General features: G+C 40.7%; 1 protein-coding gene across 2 annotated transcripts; it reads left to right on the top strand.

The window, feature by feature from the left end:
* Nucleotides 1–419: 419 nt before the first annotated feature.
* MTCH2 (mitochondrial carrier 2) lies at nt 420–21,462 on the top strand. Of its 2 annotated transcripts, none has more exons than XM_060018906.1 (13): nt 420–676; nt 3,164–3,248; nt 3,393–3,499; nt 10,492–10,518; nt 10,717–10,779; nt 12,654–12,711; nt 12,972–13,023; nt 13,462–13,521; nt 14,915–15,008; nt 16,007–16,054; nt 16,981–17,048; nt 19,255–19,330; nt 21,253–21,462. In XM_060018906.1, exons 1-13 carry the CDS (start codon nt 590–592, stop codon nt 21,337–21,339), a joined length of 912 nt encoding a protein of 303 aa, XP_059874889.1. In that variant the 5' UTR covers nt 420–589; the 3' UTR covers nt 21,340–21,462. The 2 variants fall into 2 exon arrangements, with proteins under 2 accessions (XP_059874889.1, XP_059874888.1); XM_060018905.1 differs by lacking the exon at nt 420–676 and adding an exon at nt 730–917.
* The last annotated feature ends 1,231 nt before the right edge of the window (nt 21,463–22,693 follow it).

The following is a 22,693-nucleotide window of genomic DNA, read 5'->3' as shown; positions in this document are numbered from 1 at the left end:
GTAAGTTTAAATAGACGTCAGAGAAGGCGTTTCTGAGAAGTTAACATTAACTGAATGAATGAGTACATGTATGGCAACCCCCGATGGATTCATTTTTCAAGCTTATCTAGTTTTGCTGGCCATTAGATTGTTTATGATTCTGATGGTGAATACTCTTTGGAGCTTATGTTGCTGATGCCAAAAGGGCAAGGGCAGAAGCAAAGAACATGGACGAATCCTTTCCAATTCATTTCACTCCTGTGACCTTGCCTTTGCCGTCAGGGTCACTCCCCACCGCCACGCCCATTCTTCTGCCCCCGGATGCTTCCAGCCTGCGCAAGCGCAGGAGAAACTGCTGTTCCTAGTGGAGGGCGCGGATTCCACCCCAAAACGCATGCGCCCCGGGCTCGCAAGCCCCGCCCCGACCTCTGCGCCCGCTCGCGAGCCCTTGCCAATTCTCGGGGCGGGGACTGCGCGGGGAGACGCGCGCCGGTGCGTGCGTGCTCCCGGGCCGCGGGCGGGCCAGTGAAGCTGGCGGCCCTGGCACGTGATCCCGGATCGGCGTGGTAGCTTGGTGGCTCCGTCTGTCTGTCCGTCCGCGGGTGCCATCATGGCGGACGCGGCCAGTCAGGTGCTCCTGGGCTCCGGTCTCACCATCCTGTCCCAGCCGCTCATGTACGTGAAGGTGCTCATCCAGGTATGAGTCGTCGCCTTTCCCTTCCTCGCCCGGCGCCCTGTTCGGTCGCCGCTGCCCAAGGCGCTTGAGAACCGGCTCCAACCTTCAGGGCCTTCAGTCTCCTGAGATGCTGCTCCTTCTTTGCTGCCCGCCCCTTCCTTCCCGGCAGGGACGACTTCCACCGCCCGCTGAGCTCCCACTGCCCGTGGGCCTTCCCGAGGTCTCGCCTCCCAGCCAAGCCGTGAGGCCCGCTCCTTTCCTGGTATCCGGCTGCCGCCCTGCCCTGCCCTGCCTGATGGCTCCCCTGAACTTTGTTTTCTCTTCCCTGAGGTTGATCCTGGCTGGGCGCCGCCAAGGGCTTCCCAACCTTTCTTTCTCCGCTGCTCTGAAATGAGCATCCTTCTCTCCGCCCCGGCCCCAAACGCAAGACGTGAAATCTGTTGAAGACAAATTTGAAATTCGAGGGGAGCCAACACCTTATTAGCTTTTGTTTTCTCTTCTTTTGTTGCTGTTACTACTGCTCTTCTGTTCTGAGATTTAGCACCAGATACCCAGAGAAACACAAGGAGTTCATTCAGAAGTGATAATCAAGCGGTTGATGAGTCACATTTCGGAAGGATCCACTGAACCCTCTTCAGCAGCAGCCCATGTGGCTCATGACAGTGAAAAGTCACGTGTCAGAGTGATGTGAAATCAGTTCAGTTGAAAGTTTTATCGAGTTTAAGTATATATGTTAGTTTCTAATATACTGTGGAATAATTCTTAAATGGTATTTTATATTCACAGGCAAGTTTGCCCGGTTTTAGCTGACTATAGACCATTAGGTAGTATTGTTCAGTTGCCTTTCTGAATTTCCCTGTGACGGGCAGGTCATTCATTTTTTTAACTTTTGTTGAGAGTTGACGTAATTACGTCATGCATAGTACCAAGGATAGAACCCCTGTCCTCACCATCTGCCTTTCTGTCAGAAATATGCAAGACACTAGGGAAGGCCTCATTTCTTATTTTTGAGTTAATGATACTAATCTATATTATGTGTTGCTGAGTTGACCCTTGTGGATTCAGAACCTATATGTAAAAAACTATTGTAAAATAAGTTGTTTAAAGTAAGAACGAAGGGAATTCCCTGGAGGTTCAGTGGTTAGGTAGGACTCCACGCTTTCACTGCTGAAGGCCCAGGTTTAATCCCTCATCTGGGAACTAAGATCCCCACAAGCCACTAGAGGCGGCCAAAAAATAAAAGAAAGAAAGAACAAAATCTTTGAAATGTATTGTGACATCTAAAACAGAATTGGCACATTTGCAGCTAGATAATATCTGAGGTAAAAGCATTTTTCAGTAAATCTGATACAAGCCCATTACTCAGTCCTTATCCAGGAGACAAGATTTTCTAATGACATTCAGAGCTCTTGCCTCAAAAACTCCTTAATCCTTATTGCACAACATGCTTGTGTTGCCAAGTGTCTCAGGGGTTTTAGTGAAATTCCCAAATACTCAGTTTTAAAAATAATTGCACAGTGACACTTTCAGGAGTTCTTTAATTGAACAGGTTGAGAATCACAGCAGGAGAGTCAAAACCATGGCCGACAACGTTCATTCTCTCAAGTATCCCTTTGGCACTAAAGAGTCTGAATATATTGTAGAAATAAAATGATGACATTAATTCTAAAATGACTCGTTAGATTGTTCGTGACAGTCTGCTCCTTTAACATGGACTTATTAGCTTGTAATTATTTCCCAAATGAATTATCCCCAGCTGTATCTGCATTTGCCTTTTGGGTGGTTTGTTTTGCCGGCCAAATATGAAGCTGTTGCTGGCTTAGTCTTCTCACTTTGTCCGGATATTAAAAATGTGCTTGATTTTCTTTAGAAAATATTTTTGAGCGTCCTCAGTAAACTGTAGCTTTGTTAACACAAAAATTCCCTTATTCTGTTTTTAGATTGATGCCAGTCTATCTCAGCTACATGGTTTACTTTGTAGAATTTGAACCAAAAGAAAACTTGGAGTTTATTGAAACCAGTCTTTTTTTTTTCCTTTTCTTTTTCTTTTTTTTTTTTTTTTTTTTTTTGCGGTACGTGGGCCTCTCAGTGTTGCGGCCTTTCCTGTTGCGGAGCACAGGCTCCGGACGCGCAGGCTCAGTGGCCATGGCTCACAGGCCCAGCCGCTCCGCGGCATGTGGGATCCTCCCGGACCGGGGCACGAACCCGTGTCCACCACATCAGCAGGCGGACTCAACCACTGCGCTACCAGGGGAGCCTGTAACCAGTCTTAAACAAGTGACAAAATTAAAAACAAAACAAAAAAAACACACCAGAACTGACAAGGATGATACTTCATCACTGTCTTGGAAAATATACACTGCATTTTAACTTGTGTTAAAAATTATAACTCTAAAATATATATATATATATATATAAAACTCTAAATTTGTTCTTTATTCAAGACCTTGCAACTCAGGCATTCCTGGGAATGTTGCTTAGTATTGATTTAGTCTCTTGTTTTTAAAGGTGGGATATGAGCCTCTTCCTCCAACAATAGGACGAAATATTTTTGGGCGGCAAGTTTGTCAGCTTCCAGGTCTCTTTTGTTATGGTAAGTGTCTTTGATTTATTTGGAATTGGAGGACATTGAAGGGTGTGATAGGAGTTAAAGAATATATAGTAAGCATGTTTCCTTGAAATTTCTATGTAACCATTACTTTCAACTAGAATGTAAATCTCCTACTTGTGTTCTTAGCTCAGCACATTGCGAGCATCGATGGGAAGCGTGGGTTGTTCACAGGCTTAACTCCAAGACTGTGTTCAGGGGTCCTTGGAACTGTGGTCCATGGTAAAGTTTTACAGGTAAGAAGAAAATCAGTCCATCTTCCCATAGATTTAGATAACCTTTTTTTTTTAACATCTTTATTGGAGTATAATTGCTTTACAATGGTGTGTTAGTTTCTGCTTTATAACAAAGTGAATCGGCTATACATATACATATGTTCCCATATCTCCTCCCTCTTGGGTCTCCCTTCCATCCTCCCTATCCCACCTCTCTAGGTGGTCACAAAGCATTGAGCTAGATAACCTTTTTTTTTTTTTTAATTTATTTATTTATTTTTGGCTGCATTGGGTCTTAGTTGCTGTGCATGGGCTTTTCTCTAGTTGCGGCGAGTGGGGACTAGTCTTCATTGTGGTGTGTGGGCTTCTCATTGCCGTGGCTTCTCTTGTTGTGGAGCACGGGCTCTAGGTGCACGGGCTTCAGTAGTTGTGGCTTGCAGGCTCTAGAGTGCAGGCTCAGTAGTTGTGGCGCATGGGCTTAGTTGATCTACGGCACGTGGGACCTTCCCGGACCAGGGCTTGAACCCGTGTCCCCTGCGTTGGCAGGCGGATTCTCAACCACTGCGCCACCAGAGAAGCCGTAGATAATCTTTTACGTACAATTTGATCAAGAGCAGTTTCAAAGATATACGTCTTTACATCCTTGGCCTTTCTTCCTCTTGAAAAACATTTACTTGAAATACCCATTCTTAATTCTTTCCTGGGAAGCAAGGAGAATTTGTATAAAATGAAGTAATTGATTTTGATCTACACAAGCTTCTTCCTCTGGACCAGTTGTTCTGAGCAGAAATTAAGTACACTCATTTGAGCTCCTGTGTAGCTCATATTATTTCTTTGGAGGAGGAAGGAAGCTGGTTAAAACATACATTTCTTTCTCATGTTATTTTCCTCTTATTCCTAGTGTTACTCCTAGTAAATGTTTTCTGTTACAAATTTATTTTTTTTTAAACTTAACAAGATAAACGTTAAAGTAGGATAGTGTTTAATTGTGACTGTTTATTTCAGTAGTACTCAGTACAGGGAATTCCCTGGCAGTGCAGTGGTTAGGATTCCACACTTCCACTGCAGAGGGCATGGGTTCGATCCCTGGTCAGGGTACTGAGATCCCACAGTCTGCAAGGCTTGGCCAAAAAAAAAAAAAAAACCACTGCCGATAATAATTGGTACAATCCTCCATGTATATTTTAAGGCTTTAATGTTGGCCCAATTCTACTTTTTTATCATTTGATGAGCAAGTCGTGGTGGTGTTAATCAGTTTCATGATCTGATTGGCTTAGGTTTTAAATTCTCTTCAGACTTTGTTGAATTGAGTTGGGGAGGTTTTCCAGTTAGTTCCTCACATGGAAGCAGTTTTGTTATTCATTGTACTTACTCTTGTCGTCATGCCTGTGGACTGAATGTTAGAAGCAGCGTTTTGGGTGGCCCGTGGGTCAGAGTGATGGAGTTTTAATGGGCCGATGTTTTTGGTGGATTGATTACTACTCTTTTCCAGCCACACTGTACTTTGGCTCAGTGGAAGCGTTCCTGTTACCTAAATGAGGTTTAGATTTTCATGTGGGAAAGTAGTTGTCATCTAGTTCAAAGAGGTTTATGTATAGACCAAGAGTGAAATTACTGCTTGAGATCAAGTTAAGGAAAAGTAAGACAAACTTGAGGTAACCAAGTACCTGAATTAATTGTTTCACATGTAGCCCGATGAAATAGAACAGGGTATTGGTACTATAGTTAGTATCAAAAGCAACTAATACAATCAAGAAGAAAGACCAATTCAGGTCTTTCTGAACAAGAAAGAGTTCTGTATATCTGAACAAGAATTAAATTGAAATGTGTTCAGAATAATGTAGAAGAGACAGGTTGAAAATTTTATTAATGGAGTGAAAACCAAAGTCTAGAAATGAGTGAGGATTTTGAAAAACTCCTGAAACTGTTAGAATTAATTCTGGCCAAAGACCTGGAATTTGACCAAAAACCATCATTTCGCTTAATCATGTTGTTTGTTCTCTTTCCTCTGATTTTATTTTTAAAATGTAATTCTTTTCGTAAAAGACAGTGTTCTCTATTTTTTAAATCTGGTTATGACTAGGAGGTCAGTTGTCTGGTTCTTGTATTTCACCTAGCCCATCTTCTATTTCTGAAATATCCCACAAGTAATATTTCCTCTTCCAGTGCAGTCTGAGCTCTTGCAGTTTCATGTTCTCTTCTCCAGAAGAATAAAGCATCTTCTCTCTTGCTTGGTTTAGAAACAGTCAGATACAAAAGGAAAAGTGAGGTGGTTTCAGCTATTCAGACTTAGCACCAATTCTCTGTTCTTTGTACAGTGAAGAAAAGCATCTTGCCCTAATTTGGTATTAGACCTGCTTTTTCCGTGAAAAAGCCCTGAGGCTTTTTCCATAGCCTTAGTCCTAAGCTATGTTTTGTGTTTTTTGGTTTTTTTTAATTTATTTATTTTACTTTTGTCTGCGTTGGGTCTTTTGGCTGCACACGGGTTTTCTCTAGTTGCAGCGAGCAGGGGCTACTCTTCGTTGCGATGCGCAAGCTTCTCATCGTGGTGGCTTCTCTTGTTGCAGAGCACCAGCTCTAGGTGCGCAGGCTTCAGTAGTTGTGGTGCGCAGGCTTCAGTAGTTGTGATATGCAGGCTCAGTAGTTGTGGCGCGTGGGCTCAGTAGTTGTGGCTCAGGGGCTGTAGAGCACGGGCTCAGTAGTTGTGGTGCATGGGCTTAGTTGCTCTGCAGCGTGTGGGATCTTCCTGCACTGGGGCTTGAACGTGTGTCCCCTGCTATATGTGTGTGTTTAGTAAATAATGTTCTTGGATTTGGATCATCGTGTTTTCATTGTCATTTGTCTCTAAGTATTTTTTGATTTCTTCAGTGATCTCTTGGTTATTTAGTAATGTATTGTTTAGCCTCCATGTGTTTGTGTTTTTTACGATATTTTTCCCTGTAATTGATTTCTAACCTCATAGCATTGTGGTCAGAAAAGATGCTTGATATGATTTCAACTTTCTTAAATTTACTGAGGCTTAATTTGTGACCCAAGATGTGATCTATCCTGGAGAATGTTCCACGCGCACTTGAGAAGAAAGTGTAATCTGCTGTTTTTGGATGGAATGTCCTATAAATATCAATTAAATCTATCTGGTCTATTGTGTCATTTAAAGCTTCTGTTTCCTTATTAATTTTCTATTTGGATGATCTGTCCATTGGTGTAAATGAGGTGTTGAAGTCCCCCACTATTATTATGTTAACTGTCGGTTTCCTCTTTTATAGGTGTTAGCAGTTGCCTTATTTATTGAGTTGCTCCTGTGTTGGGTGCATATATATTTGTAATTGTTATATCTTTTTCTTGGATTGATCCCTTGATCATTATGTGGTTTCCTTCCTTGCCTCTTGTAACATTCTTTATTTTAAAGTCTATTTTATCTGATATGGGTATTGCTACTCCAGCTTTCTTTTTTTTTTTTTTTTTTTTTTTTTTTGCGCAGTATGCGAGCCTCTCACTGTTGTGGCCTCTCCCGTTGCGGAGCACAGGCTCCGGATACGCAGGCTCAGCGGCCATGGCTCACAGGCCCAGCCGCTCCGCGGCATGTGGGATCTTCCCAGACCAGGGCATGAACCCGTGTCCCCTGCATCGGCAGGCAGACTTTCAACCACTGTGCCACCAGGGAAGCCCCCCAGCTTTCTTTTGATTTCCATTTGTATGCAATATCTTTCTCCATCCCCTCACTTTCAGTCTGTATGTGTCCCTAGATCTGAAGTGGGTCTCTTGTAGACAGCATATATATACAGGTCTTGTTTTTGTATCCATTCAGCCAGTCTGTGTCTTTTGGTTGGAGCATTTAATCCATTTACATTTAAGGTAATTATCAATATATATGTTCCTATTACCATTTTCTTAATTGTTTTGGGTTTGTTTTCATAGGTCCTTTTCTTCTCTTGTGTTTCCCAGTTAGAGAAGTTCCTTTTTAGCATTTGTTGTAGAGCTGGTTTGGTGGTGCTGAATCCTCTTAGCTTTTGCTTGTCTGTAAAGCTTTTGATTTCTCCATCGAATCTGAATGAGATCCTTGCTGGGTAGAGTAATCTTGGTTGTAGGTTCTTCCCTTTCATCACTTTAAATATGTCATGCCACTCCCTTCTGGCTTGTAGAGTTTCTGCCGAGAAATCAGCTGTTAACCTTATGGGAGTTCCTTTGTATGTTATTTGTCATGTTTCCTCATTCTATGAGGCCACCATCACCCTGATACCAAAACCAGACAAAGAAACTACAAAAAAAGAAAATTACAGACCAATATCACTGATGAATACAGATGCAAAAATCCTCAACAAAAACTAGCAAACAGAATCCAACAACACATTAAAAGGATCATACACCATAATCAAGTGGGATTTATCCCAGGGATGCAAGGATTCTTCAATATACGCAAATCAAGCAATGTGATACACCATATTAACAAACTGAAGAATAAAAACCATATGATCATCTCAATAGATGGAGAAAAAGCTTTTGACAAAATTCAACACCCATTTATGATAAAACCTCTCCAGAAAGCGGGCATAGAGGGAACCTACCTCAACATAATAAAGGCCATATACAACAAACCCATAGCAAACATCATTCTCAATGGTGAAAAACTGAAAGCATTTCCTCTAAGATCAGGAACAAGACAAGGATATCCACTCTCACCACTGCTGTTCAATATAGATTTGGAAGTCCTAGCCACAGCCGTCAGAGAAGAAAAAGAAAGAAAAGGAATACAAATTGGAGAAGAAGAAGTAAAACTGTCACTGTTTGCAGATGACATGGTACTATACTTAGAGAATCCTAAGGATGCCACCAGAAAACTACTAGAGCTAATCAACGAATTTGGTAAAGTTGCAGGATACAAAATTAATGCACAGAAATCTCTTGCATTCCTATACACTAATGTTGAAAAATCTGAAACAGAAATTAAGGAAACACTCCCATTTACCACTGTAACAAAAAGAATAAAATACCTAGGAATAAACCTACCTAGGGAGACAAAAGTCCTGTATGCAGAAAACTATAAGACACTGATGAAGGAAATTAAAGATGATACAAACAGATGGAGAGATATACCATGTTCTTGGATTGGAAGAATCAATATTGTGAAAATGACTATGCTACCCAAAGCAATCTACAGTTTCAGTGCCATCCCTATCAAATTACCAATGGCATTTTTTACAGAACTAGAACAAAAAATCTTAAAATTTGTATGGAGACACAAAAGACCCCGAATAGCCAAAGCAGTCTTGAGGGAAAAAAATGGAGCTGTAGGAATCAGACTCCCTGACTTCAGACTATACTACAAAGCTACAGTAATGAAGACAATGTGGTATGGGCACAAAAACAGAAATAGATCAATGGAACAAGATAGAAAGCCCAGAGATAAACCCACGCACTTATGGTCAACTAATCTATGACAAAGGAGACAAGGATATACAATGGAGAAAAGACCGTCTCTTCAATAAGTGATGCTGGGAAAACTGGACAGATACATGTAAAATAATGAAATTAGAATACTCCCTAACACCATACACAAAAATAAATAAAATGGATTCGAGACCTAAATGTAAGACAGGACACTATAGAACTCTTAGAGGAAAACATAGGCAGAACACTCTTTGACATAAATCACAGCAAGATCTTTTTTGATCCACCTCCTGGAGTAATGGAAATAAAAACAGAAATAAACAGATGGGACCTAATGAAACTTAAAATCTTTTGCAAAGCAAAGGAAACTACAAACAACGAAAAGACAACCCTCAGAATGGGAGAAAATATTTGCAAACGAAGCAACGTACAAGGGATTACCCTCCAAAATATATAAACAGCTCATGCAGCTCAATATTAAAAAAAAAACCCAATCCAAAAATTGGCAGAAGACCTCAATAGGCATTTCTCCAAAGAAGACATACAGATGGCCAAGAAGCACAGGAAAAACTGCTCAACATCACTAATTATTAGAGAAATGCAAATCAAAACTACAATGAGGTATCACCTCACACCGGTTAGAATGGGCATCATGAGAAAAATCTACGAAGAACAAATGCTGGAGAGGGTGTGGAGAAAAGGGAACCCTCTTGCACTGTTGGTGGGAATGTAAAGTGATACAGCCACTAGGGAGAACAGTATGGAGCTTCCTTAAAAAAAAACTAAAAATAGAATTACCATATGACCCAGCAATCCCAGTACTGGGCGTATACCCAGAGAAAACCATAATTCAAAAAGACACATGCACCCCAATGTTCATTGCAGCACTATTTACAATAGCCAGGTCATGGAAGAAACCTAAATGCCCATCGATAGACGAATGGATAAAGATGATGTGGTACATATATACAATGGAATATTACTCAGCCATAAAAAGGAACGAAATTGGGTCATTTTTAGAGACATGGACGAATCTAGAAACTGTCATATAGAGTGAAGCCAGAAAGGAAAACAAATATCATACATTAACACGTAAATGTGGAACCTAGAAAAATGGTACAGATGAACCGGTTTGCAGGGCAGAATTTGAGACACAGATGTAGAGAACAAACTTATGGACACCAAGGAGGAAATGAAGCGGGGCCGGGGGTGTGGTGGTGTGATGAATTGGGAGATTGGGATTGACATATATATATACTAGTATGTATAAAATGGATAGCTAAAGAACCTGCTGTATAAAAATAAATAAATGAAATTCAGAAATTCAAATAAATAAATAAAAATAATGTTCTTGGATTTTTGCTTTGCTTTGTTTTCCTTTTTCTTCTTTTAGATAAGCACTTTTATGAGCTGACCAATCAGTATGTTAAATTTAGCAACAAGATCATCTTAGAGACACTTATTTCCAAGTGTTAATTAGAAGTAGAAATTAATTGGAGATTTACAGCCAAAAAAATCAACTATTTTAATTTCTGCCAATCAGTAGAGTTTTCATTTTATGTTCTGTCTCAATAACACTATGATAGCCCTAATCATCCTTTCTTTTCTTTTCTCTTCCTTTGTAGCATTACCAGGAGTGTGACAAGGCTGAGGTATGTTGGAGCCAGTTTCTATGCATGAGTCCATTTTCCCTGCAAGCTACTGTTGCTCTCTGGTCCTCTTTAGGAAAAGGGACAAGCAGTCAGCTTTCCTTTCATCATAGAGAGTGTTGGTATACAGGATGGCCACCAGTTTGAACAGTTCTATTTAAAACCATCAACATATCTATCTACTTTCATTTTGATTTCCAGGAGTCAGGATCTGGAAATGTACTGAAAGAAGTTTCATCTTCCTTTGACCGAGTTATCAAGGAGGTAAGGTGATCATGATTTCTCTAAATCAGAGCGAGCTGGCAGTTGTGGAATCAGGATCATCAGGCCTGTATGTTCAGTGTCTGTTCCAAACAAAATTAAACTTTCAATTTAATATGGGCTTTACTGCATGTAGAACATAAAGAGAGAAAAAAGCATTGCTTGCTGTTTGGAATTTCAAGGAAACAATTTGCCCACTCATCTTTAAAATTGAAGAGGTACTGAAACCTCTTATAATAGAGTTGGAAATCTCTGGCCCAAAAGTATTAAAATAGTGGCCAGGGCCTTTGTGTGTTGGATATTATATATCCAGAAATGCTTTTACAACATTATTCTGACTTTGAGATGTCCTTATCGTCCATTTCCCACTCCTGTCTTCTGCCATTGGAGTTTGTTGCATGCCTGACTTAATAATACTCTTTTATTTCTAGTCTTTACATTATCTAATTGTCTATAGAGACGTCACAATTTTTCATTGAAAACTGCCTTCTAAAGTATATATCACTGAACAAACATCGCTATAGGCCAAGATGTCAGATGAGTCAACTTTGTTTTTTGTAAATTTTCATGAAGTGATTTTATTTAAAAGTAGAGATGCATGTATTACTATGTGTTTTATATTTTCTTAACTTTATTTAGTTCATCGTAAGGCTCTTAGAACTACCATTAGAGTAGGGGTGAGATCTCTTAACTAAATGAAGGTAATGTTTAAATGCAAAAACGAACGACGGACCTGCTATATTTACAGCCTACCTCCAAGTATTGTGATTGAATTTTTTACTAACCTCTTTACAGAGTCCTAGACAAGAAAGATAAGCTAGGGTAAATATAGAGCTCTAAGATACTGCACAGTTACGGGGCTGTGGTCGAAAAACAGATGAATGTCGTTGTGTTCTCCTTGAGACGTTGGTATAGATTAAATAGAGCCTGACATTTGTCTAGTGTAGATATCAGAGTATCAGAGTCTCTAAAATCACTCACAATGAGAGAGCAACTTAATAGTCTAAATACCGGCCTCATAGTTGTTTGTTTGTTTGAATTTATATTTTTATTTATTTATTTTTGGCTGCGTTGGGTCTTCGTTGCTGCGCGTGGGCTTTCTCTAGTTGCAGCGAGCAGGGGCTACTCTTCGTTGTGCACAGGCTTCTCATTGCAGTGGCTTCTCTTGTTGTGGAGCACGGGCTCTAGGCGCTCAGGCTTCAGTAGTTGTGGCATGTGGGCTCTGTAGTTGTGGCTTGCAGGCTGTAGAGCGCAGGCTCAGTAGTTGTGGTGCATGGGTTTAGTTGCTCCACAGCATGTGGGATCTTCCCAGACCAGGGCTCGAACCCGTGTCCCCTGCATTGGCAGGTGGATTCTTAACCACTGCACCACCAGGGAAGCCCCAAGCCTCTTAGTTTTATTCCAGCTAGGTTACTGTTTGCTGGTGACTTTCCCTGTTTCTTTTTTTTTTTTTTTTTTTTTTTTTTTTTGGCCACACCATGCAGCATGTGGGATCTTAGTTCCCGACCAGGGATCGAACCTGCACCCCATGCATTGGAAGCGCGGAGTCTTAACCACTGGACCTCCAGGGAAGTCCTTTTCCCTGTTTCTTTGCTTTTGTTTTTCTCATCTGTAAATTTGAGAAGATAACAGAAACGTGCTTTGCAGAGAAATTTTGAGAAGTAACTATAACAGTATTGAAATCCATGAGTGAAAGCTGTGCTAGAATGATAGTGTATTATATTGCATCCCATTCAGGCTACTCTTCCTGACTCCAGGAAGGGCAGGAGTGCTCTGTCACTCACTCTCTTATTCTACAGTGTCCACCCACATGACTTCTCTCAGGAATTTGAGGGTCATTTATTTAGATTTCACAAGTGTGTGTTGATTCTTTCTAGACAACTCGAGAGATGATGGCTCGTTCTGCTGCTACTCTCATCACACATCCCTTCCATGGTATGTTTGCAGTTGATAACTGAAATCTGAATTTTTATCTTTCTTTTATATCACCGTCTCTCCTGACTACTTAGATAGGTTGACATGGGAGTTCACTAAAGTACCTTGCCTGTGTGTTTTCTGTTTGCTTGTTTTGGCTTTTATCCAATTTATCCAGATAGCAAAGTGTCTTTAGGTGGGAAAACCTTTTTTTTTTTTCCCCCAGGGCTATTAAAATTTATCTCGATGTAGCCTAAAAATCTTTTCTCTGTGTTCTATAGTGATCACTCTGAGATCTATGGTACAATTCATCGGCAGAGAATCCAAGTACTGGTAAGTGTTTCTGTTTTCAAGTATTCAGGGAGATCTGTTGAAGCCAAAGTATTAGAATAATAATACTTTACACTTTTATGATGCCTTAGAGCTTATAAAACAAATTCATGTATCTTATATCATTTGATCTACACACAAAAAAAACAGTAAAATCGAAGAAAAAGGCCCAGACAGGTTTAGGAGCCTCCCAGGACCTCAGGGTAAGTTGCAGGACCACTGAAGCCAGAATTCACCCTGACTGCCTGTGACCACACCCTTAGGTATTAATATCTCCACTTCTATCTCTAAATGCAACCGTCTTTGCAGAGTGAGGGTGGTAGAAAAGGGAGCAGGGGTGGAGGTATAAGTTTCACCTTGTCAGAAGTGGTAATTGAATATTTTTTTTAATAGCTCCAAAATAATCTTAATGTATTTTATGTTTCTTTCTTCTGAACCTAGTGGACTTTGTGACTCCATAGCAACTATCTATCGGGAAGAGGGCATCCTAGGATTTTTTGCGTGAGTAAATTACTGATTTGTGCATGTGATTTTTGTGTGAGTAGAAAGCTTTGATGAGAACGAGGACATAACTCCTTGTTTAAACCTCAGAGAAAATGTACTCTCTGGGTTTAATTCATGTTAAACTCCATTTAGGCCCATCTGACTTAAATTCTCTTGTAAAGATCCCAAACTTTTGTTCTGCACATCTAAAATGTGTGAAATGAGGGTTTTGTTTTTTTTTTAAATAAATTCATTGAAGTTTCTACCCCTACAGTGAGTTCTCAATTACTATATAGTTGATAAAATGAGGAAAGTTAGTTTTTGAAAAATGGAAAATTATCTAACATGTATCTTCTTTATCCTGAGGGAATACGTTTTTGCACTATATTCATTCCCTTGAATTTACTTTGGAAGAACTTAGGCTACTACCCTTGTTCTTCTGTTAACAACAAAAACCGCATTATTAACTAAATGGTCCTTTTTAATTTTCAGTGTTTCCACATACTTGATTTTATGTTTGAGTATCATAAATACTCTGGGAAATAGGCAAGACAGCTATTATTATTCTCATTTTAGAGATTTAAAAAAAACTGATGCTCTGGGAAGTTCATTTGCTGCCCATCACATAGCTGATAAGTGGTAGAAGTGGCATTTAAACGCTGGTCTTCAGTCTGTGAGGTAATGTGTGTCCCACTCTTCCACACTGCCTCACCTTGGTTAACTAGGCCCTGGAAACATGTTTTTTTTGTGTGTGCATTTTTTTTTTTTTTTTTTTTTTCTTTTTGCGGTACGTGGGCCTCTCACTGTTGTGGTCTCTCCCGTTGCGGAGCACAGGCTCTGGACGCGCAGGCTCAGCGGCCATGGCTCACGGGCCCAGCCACTCCGCGGCATGTGGGATCTTCTCAGACCGGGGCACGAACCCGTGTCCCCTGCATCGGCAGGCAGACTCTCAACCACTGTGCCACCAGGGAAGCCCTGGAAACATGTTTTTTGATGCCCTTCACCTGTATCTGTGTTTGGGCCATTCTCATTTTGTAATTTTTCTCATCTTTTGCCCTGCCAAATTTGAATATCAAGTAGTTTAGCAATAATCATATTTAAGTCTCTTCTCCGAAATAGGCACATTTTTTGCCTCCTTGCTTACAGTTATTAATAGTAAGCTGAATCATTGGCCATATCTTAGAGGGGTACAGCTGACCTGCATTTTTTAAATGAGAATAAAAGTCATTAGAGATTAGCCTCAAGAACAGTTATATTAACTAGAATGAATTGGTTAAGTTCTCGTATTCAGTGTCTTTTCAGTTCTCTAGAATGTTTTGAAATTAATTCTTTGAGAAGTGTTTATATTGAGTGAATTATCTTATTGCTGATCACATTTCTTGGTGCTTACTTTTATTTTTTCTTCATGTAGGGGTCTTATTCCTCGCCTCCTAGGTGACATCATTTCTTTGTGGCTCTGTAACTCACTGGCCTACCTCGTCAATACTTATGCACTGGACAGTGGGGTAGGTTGTGCCCTTGAGATGTGCTGGTGCGGACTTCATTGTATCCACCTGGCAGCTAGGTTAGCTTTAAAGTAAGATGGCAGTTGGTGTGCCAGACTCATCATTATATAGCTATATATTAATAGTCAAAATTTTAAAGGCTAATGTAGTGCCCTATAGTGTTTACTATAGAGAGATGCACCTAGAAAGTCCCTAGGGTGGGGCAGAGTGAGCCTAAGAGTCTACCTTTCTCCATGCTGCAAGGAGATCACTTCTTTATTGATGCCTAATGTTAGAGGACACCATGAAGCAGGATAGTTTTATAGTATATGCAGGTGTTTCATCTAATCTGAAGTGTTAAGGGGACTCCTGTATTGGGCTTTCTAGAAACCTTAGCCTGGGGGCGGGGTGGGGGGTGAGAATCAGCCTTCCCTAAAAGCAGTGTTTCTCCAGTCTCAGCAGTTGTATACCTCTTTGAACACAGTTAGCCCCAAAGCATGGTGGGAACTAGGACACCCCCAGGCCAGGGGTAGGACTAAAAATCCACGTGCTTGGTTTCTTGAGTACTGAGACTGATCTTCCCCACAGCATCTGGTACACAGCTAGGTGTATACGGAGGGAGTGACTTGTCCCTCAGTATACCGTCAGTGTTGTTTCCAGGGATTGTATCAATATTTCTAGGACATCGGAAAAGGTTACCAATCTCATTTCTGTTGTTTTTGAAATCGGTTACCAATCTCATTTCTGTTGTTTTTGAAATCCTGAGGCTATTATATTTGTTCCAAGCCATCCTAGCCTAATATGAACTTGTCTGTTAATGTTGAACCAAGTTGATCATTTTGATCACTGCCTTTTTATGCTCATAATGTTTTATGTTTTCATCCTCTAAATTAATTTTCAAGTTGTCAAAGAAACTAATAATGCAGAGATAGAATATATTGATATGGTTGGGGATAATTAAGTGTTATATCAGCTTAATTTTCTTACTCGTTCTAATAAAGGCTTTCTTCCTGTTCTAGGTTTCCACCATGAATGAAATGAAGAGTTATTCCCAAGCTGTCACAGGAGTAAGTTTTTAAAAATCCTTTTAGCCTTTTAGGAGTAGGTTTGTTTGTTTGTTTAATATTTATTTATTTGGCTGTGCCGAGGCTTATTTGTGGCACGTGGGATCTTCGTTGCGGCATGCAGGATCTTTAGTTGCGGCATGTGGGATCTAGTTCCCTAACCAGGGATCAAATCCAGGCCCCTTGTATTGGGAGCGTGGAGTCTTAGCCACTGGACCACCAGGGAAGTCCCTTTTTAGGAGTAGTTTTCTTTTCTTCTCTTCCCTTCTCTTTTCTTTTCTTTTCAATTTCTTTGTCGTCACTGCTTTAAAGCAACCAGCTGTCTCACAGGAAAGTCTCTCAAATTTATTAATATTTTTCAGAGGTAAGAATAACCCAGAATCCCTGCATCACAGTAACAGTAATAACAAGCCTACATAGTGTGGTGCTGTTCAGCTTTCAGAGGGGTAAGTGGGCACTTCTCATCACAGATCTGCCCCTGCTTCTCACTGTATCGTGCTGAACCTGTATTGGAAACTTCACGCTCTTCAATCATGTGGAGTCTTCCAGTAGTTGACTTTTGAAGTAGTTTCCATTGTCTTTGGAAGGATATTCATGTTGTCTTGTTTTCTTCAGGGCTATTTTGAAATGCTTATTGTATTTAGTTGTATTTACTTTTAAATGATGAAGTTCAGTTTTATTTGAATGTGGGCTCAATCACAGAATAAGAGAAGCCTTCTGGTCTTTGGTTAAAAGGTTGCATGTAGTGGTATGGTAAGAGGAGGAAACATCTGCAGGCTCAAAAACGTGTAATTTAGTCTCTCCTGGGTTACTGAGAAAGCAAAACCAATGTTGGAGTATTTGACCACAGTGGCACTAAGACTAAGGGAGAAGAATAAAGGAGACTAGGAATGACTTAGTAACTTAGCTGTCTTTTTACTCTTTTACAGTTTTTTGCCAGTATGTTGACGTATCCCTTTGTGCTTGTCTCTAATCTTATGGCTGTCAACAACTGTGGGTAAGTAAGTGCCTTGCGTTTCTTATCTTAGTAGTTGGCTGCCTGTATGCCTGACAGGTAGGGCAGTCCTGGTAGAAATTTGGGGAGGATAGTACAGTTGTTGCTGTTAATAGATTTCCCAAATTTTTCTCTGTCTGCCCCATGTACCAGCAGTCCCATCAATTTGTATTATAAGCAGCCACTTCATATCCTTTTTTGGAACAGAGAAGGGCACAAATAATATTTCTCAAGCATTTATAAATAATATGCACTTGCCAGTAGTCTAGGTTCTTTTCTGAAAAGGGTGGGAAAATTACCAAATTACTCTACTTTCACATTTAAAAAAAAAAAAGAACTTTTTTATTTGTTTTTTGCCACGAGGTGCGGCATGCAGGATCTTAGCTCCCTGACCAGGGATCGAACCCATGCTTCCTGGATTGGTAGCGCAGAGTCTTAACCACTGGACCGCCAGGGAAGTCCCTCCTTTATTTATTTATTTATTTTTTTTTTGCGGTACGTGGCCTCTCACTGTTGTGGCCTCTCCCGTTGCGGAGCACAGGCTCTGGACACGCAGGCTCAGCGGCCATGGCTCACGGGCCTAGCCACTCCACGGCATGTGGGATCTTCCCGGACTGGGGAAGAACCTGTATCCTCTGCATCGGCAGGTGGACTCTCAACCACTGTGCCACCAGGGAAGCCCCCTCCTTTATTTTAAGTCCTTATCCTCTCTTTCGAAGTTACAAAAGGTATGTCAGGGATTGAATGACAACCTGTACCTGTTTTTCCTCAGGGCTTCACGGAGAAAGTGAGTTTTCAAGTAAGAAAAGTAGGAAATTTGGTTGAAAATGGAAAGTTTCTTGACCTTTCATATACTGGCTGGGGAAGGGGTGGGTGTGGTGTTGGACACCACTGATTTCCAGCTTCTAGGTGCCATCTGACTCTACCAGGTTGGACAGAAGTTTTGCCTCTTTTTTTTTAATTAAAAAAAATTTTTTTTAGCCACACTGCACGGCTTGCAGGATCTCAATTCCCCAACCAGGGATCAAACCCGCAACCCCTGCAGTGGAAGCACGGATTCATTTTTTTTTTTTTTTAATATTTATTGATTAACAAATATTTATTGAGTATATATGGTGTACTGCTATAAAGTGAACGGTGGTTTTTGGGTTTTTTTAAATTTATTTTATTTTCGGCTGTGTTGGGTCTTTGTTGCTGTGTGCGGGCTTTCTCTAGTTGTGGTGAGCGGTGGCTACTCTTCATTGCAGTGCGTGGGCTTCTCATTGCGGTGGCTTCTCTTGTTGCAGAACACGGGCTGTAGGTGCACGGGCTTCAGTAGTTGCAGCACGCGGGCTCAGTAGTTGTGGCTCGCGGGGCTCTAGAGTGCAGGCTCAGTAGTTGTGATGCACGGGCTTAGTTGCTCCACAGCATGTGGAATCTTCCTGGACCAGGGCTCAAACCCATGACCCCTGCACTGGCAGGTGGATTCTTAACCACCGCGCCACTGGGGAAGCCCGGAAGCACGGATTCTTAACCACTGGACCGCCAGGGAAGTCCCAGAAGTTTTGCCTCTTGATTTATTTCAAAACTCTGTTCCTCTGGAGTACCTGCCACAATATGCCATTATACATGTCATTGTTTTCAAACAAGGTATCAAATTGATAGCTGTGTGGAGTTTGTTTTGTGATTTGTGGAGCGGCTGCCACATTTCGGCCCAGAGCAGGCTTGAAGGATTAGTTAAGTGTGTTGTTGTTGTCTTTGTTGTTGTTACTATTATTATTTGCAGTTTTTGAGAGAGGAAGTGATAAGGGGTTATACCTGAGTAAGAGCATGTAGCCACCACCATTTCACACCACTGTCCATTGTCAAGTTTGGAGTCTTTTGAATACTACTTAGTTTTAAAATTCCCTTTCCCTGCTTTTTAATCATATAATTACTATGTTCTAGGATTTCATTTGTCCACAAAATTTAAACCTAGATGTTTTAGAAAGTACATAACTGGTTCAAGTTTCTGTTTCTGTTATGTTGATTCAAAACCTAAATGTAAGGGAGGGCGATCCGTTTTGGATGCTCAGTGTTTCCCCTGCTCCAATAGAATTTGTTTCTTCAGAACTAAAATTGCTTCTCAGGGAACTTTCCAGGAAGAATATTTTGACAAAGATTTACTGTGCTCTTGAGAGAATGTTTTATAAATGTTGACTTCAGTAGCTAACCTGTTATTCTGTTTCAGGCTTGCTGGTGGATGTCCTCCCTACTCCCCAGTATATTCTTCTTGGATAGATTGCTGGTGCATGCTACAAAAAGAGGTACTTCTCTCTCATTCTCTGTCTCCCTCCCTCCCTCTCCCCTCCTCGTATTTTATTTTGTTTTGTTTTTGTTTTTTTTCTTAAATGTCTCTGGAATCCCAGGTTAATTCTTGTAGGTTATCCTTTAGTTACCAATTAATGTACCCTTTTCAATGTTCCATATGTCACTCTGGCATAGTAATAAAATGTACTGCTTGGAAATCAGGAGAGGTAGTGGAGAATTAAGAATTCCTAGATGTGATCTGGAAGCCATTTGAGTGATCACATTCAAATTACAAATAAGGTCTGGGTAGACAGTTATCCTGGTTGTTAAAATGACGCCCTTGATTTCAGATTATTTTTTCCAACCTCACCTTTTTGTAACTTTTCAGAATCTCCTAATATGTTCAGGTGTTTTCCTACAGTATTTAGAGAAGCTGAGAAATAAAAAGTTATTTACCTATGACATTATTTGTCACAATGTTGTTGAAAGGGCTGATCTCTTACTTCTAGAGTCATGTTAGTGGATGATTTTGTCCAGACTCCAGTTGTGAGGTGTAGGTCATCTCCAACCAAAAGTTCTTGACGAATCTAGGCAGAGCTTTATTAGGAACCAAAATGATGAATGGCTTGGGCTAAACTTAACATGGACTCACTAGAATGGCCGTCAGTTGAAAGCTGTTTTTGACTGGGAAGCGCTCTTTAAAGGGTTGTAGAAGAAGTTGTATGAGGAGACTCTTCGTTGCATTATATGATAGAACCGGTGACACATACGAGAAGGACCTTTGTTCACAGGGCGCAGGGTTCCCAGCCTGCACTCTGAACGCAAAGGCCTAGGTGCTGCTGGGGGGGCTTTTGCTCAGCGAGCCCAACAAGCCCTGCTGTGAACCCAGGCCAGGACACTTGGGTGGTTGCCAGGCAGACCTAACGTGAACATCTGGGTTTCATTCTGAGTTTTACATTCTCGGTGTTACAGTGTCCTTTTGTGGTCCCCGTTTACAAGGAAAGGTGGCCCTTCTTTCCCCACTTCCTAACCAGCCCCCGGCTATACGAAGGAAGCAAATAGAAAATTAGTAGGGTATCAGACACCTTACCTAGGGAACGGTTAGTCCTTTAAATGCTTAAGACAACAGCAAATCTTAACTGAGCACTTACTGTATATGAGGCATTATGCTAAGAGTTTTTCATGTATCAGCTCACGTAACCGTCAAAACAGCCGTGTGAGGATAGGTACCGTTCTTTATCATCCCACCTCACATATGAAGAACGGGGACTTTGAACGGTTAAATAATGCCAATTATGTAACCCAAGGTCACACGGCCAGTGTTTGGGAGAGCAGGATCTACATGCAGGCTGTCTAACTTCAGAGTCTACTCATTTAAACTCACAACATTACTACTTTGGTTATAAGATTTTCTTTCTAAGTACTCCCTAGAGATCTACCATTCCATTCAAAACAAATAAAAGCTGGCACAGGGACTTCCCTGGCGGTCCAGTGGTTAAGACTCCACGCTTCCACTGCAGGGGGCGCAGGTTCAATCCCTGGTCAGGGAACTAAGATCCTATGTGCCACGCGGTCAAAGAAACAAAAAAACAAAAGCTGGCACTTGACTGCGTGATAGGACTGTTCTCAACACTTGATATGAATTGACTTGATAATCCAGCTAGCTAGCAAGTGGCAGAGCCAGAATCCAAGCTGGGAATTCTGTCTAAATAGGTAAGAAATACTTGCCTTTATCGGTGTGTCAGAATTGTAGTTAATTCCACAGAAGCTCAGCTTAAGTGAGAGAATACAAACTGCTACTCTGTAGTGATGGTCCCGGTTTTATCCTGGTCATTTTAGTCATGTTTCTCAGAAGTCTGTCCAGTTGTCTCTGCTGATTTGGACTGGCTGACCTCATTTTCACACTAGACTTTATTTGTTTGTTTTTTTTTTTTTCCAGGGAAATATGAGCCGAGGAAATAGCTTGTTTTTCCGGAAGGTCCCCTTTGGGAAGACTTATTGTTGTGACCTGAGAATGTTAATTTGAAGATGTGGGGCAGGGACAGTGACATTTCTATAGTCCCAGATGCACAGAATTATGGGAGAGAATGTTGATTTCTATACAGTGTGGCACGCTTTTTTAATAATCATTTAATCTTGGGAAAATGGAGGTGTTTGGTGTCTGCCTTTTTTTGTTCTTTTTCCAGCACAACATAATTTACCACTGATATTCCCCCTTTAGTTATCCTGAAACATTTTTACTCCAGATTATTTTACTTAAAAGAAAGAAGTTGCATTTACCTAAAGGTACAGGCAGGTTGTCATGCAATTTGAGTCTTAATTTAAGGCTTTGTAAAGTGAAGAGTACAATCCTGTGAAGAAAGAGAAGTAATTGTTTGAAACTTAAGAAAATGAATAAGGCAAATGATATGGGAGGTTATAAGTTGCCGTTTTTTTAGTAGACCTTAAAAACTCAGCAGCGTCCACCAGTCTGTCTCCCGGTATATTCTTCTAAGCACATTTAATTAACCCTGTCTCTCATACTTCAAAGAAAGGACAACACTGCTAATCTACCCTAGAAAAATCTCTGCGTGAGGCATCCATGCCTTCAGTCTGTTATTGCAAAGCAATAAATTGTGTTGCCAACAACAACAAAAAAGATTATATAAGATAAGCAAGATTTGGAAAGGAAGCAGAATGGCTTTTTTTTCCCAAAATAAATTCTTATTATATAAAATATGAAAAGCAAATACTGCGGCATTGGTCCCCTTCTCTAAGAGCTAAGTCTTTGCCAATCCCTAAATTACATCATTATACAGTTCTAATTGTATATAATCTTTTGTGCTTCTGTTTGTTATTTTGTTTGCTTTTTGTTGTTGCAGAAGGTGAGTAGTTTGTTTTTCATTCCTAATGACACACTTGGAAGGTATACTTGTAACTTCACGTCTGGTAATGCAGACGTAAGTCCACCACCTCGCATGTCATACCCTCAGTTAGGCATGGTAGCGTTCAGAAGAGGGGGGAAAAATCATTTTAGAAGGGCATAAATTTCCACTGAAACATAAAGATCTTATTTACTCAGGCCTTTTAGAAGCGGGTTAAAATGCTCTAAAATGAGAAAGCATTTGGTTTCACTTACTTAAATCCACTGGGTTGTTGCCAAATGAATAAGCATTGAATTTGCTCTTTCTCAGAAGAATTTGCTACTTCCCTATCAAAGCTGCAGCACCCACAATATTAGAGTGGGCGTGCAGGGTCTTCTCCCTCCCCCGGGGTTTAGGAATGTAGCCTGAAGCTCCCAAGTAGCTTACCTTGAAATGTCTTTGATGTCTCTTTGTCTCAAAAAGGAATGTAAATTTTATATTCTATTCAATAGTATCTGCATTTGTTTTAATATAAAA

Source organism: Delphinus delphis, chromosome 8 (genome assembly GCF_949987515.2).
Source record: "Delphinus delphis chromosome 8, mDelDel1.2, whole genome shotgun sequence".
Lineage (NCBI taxonomy): Eukaryota > Metazoa > Chordata > Mammalia > Artiodactyla > Delphinidae > Delphinus > Delphinus delphis.
Note: the sequence above shows the minus strand (reverse complement) of the source record. Positions and strands in the feature narration are given on the sequence as shown.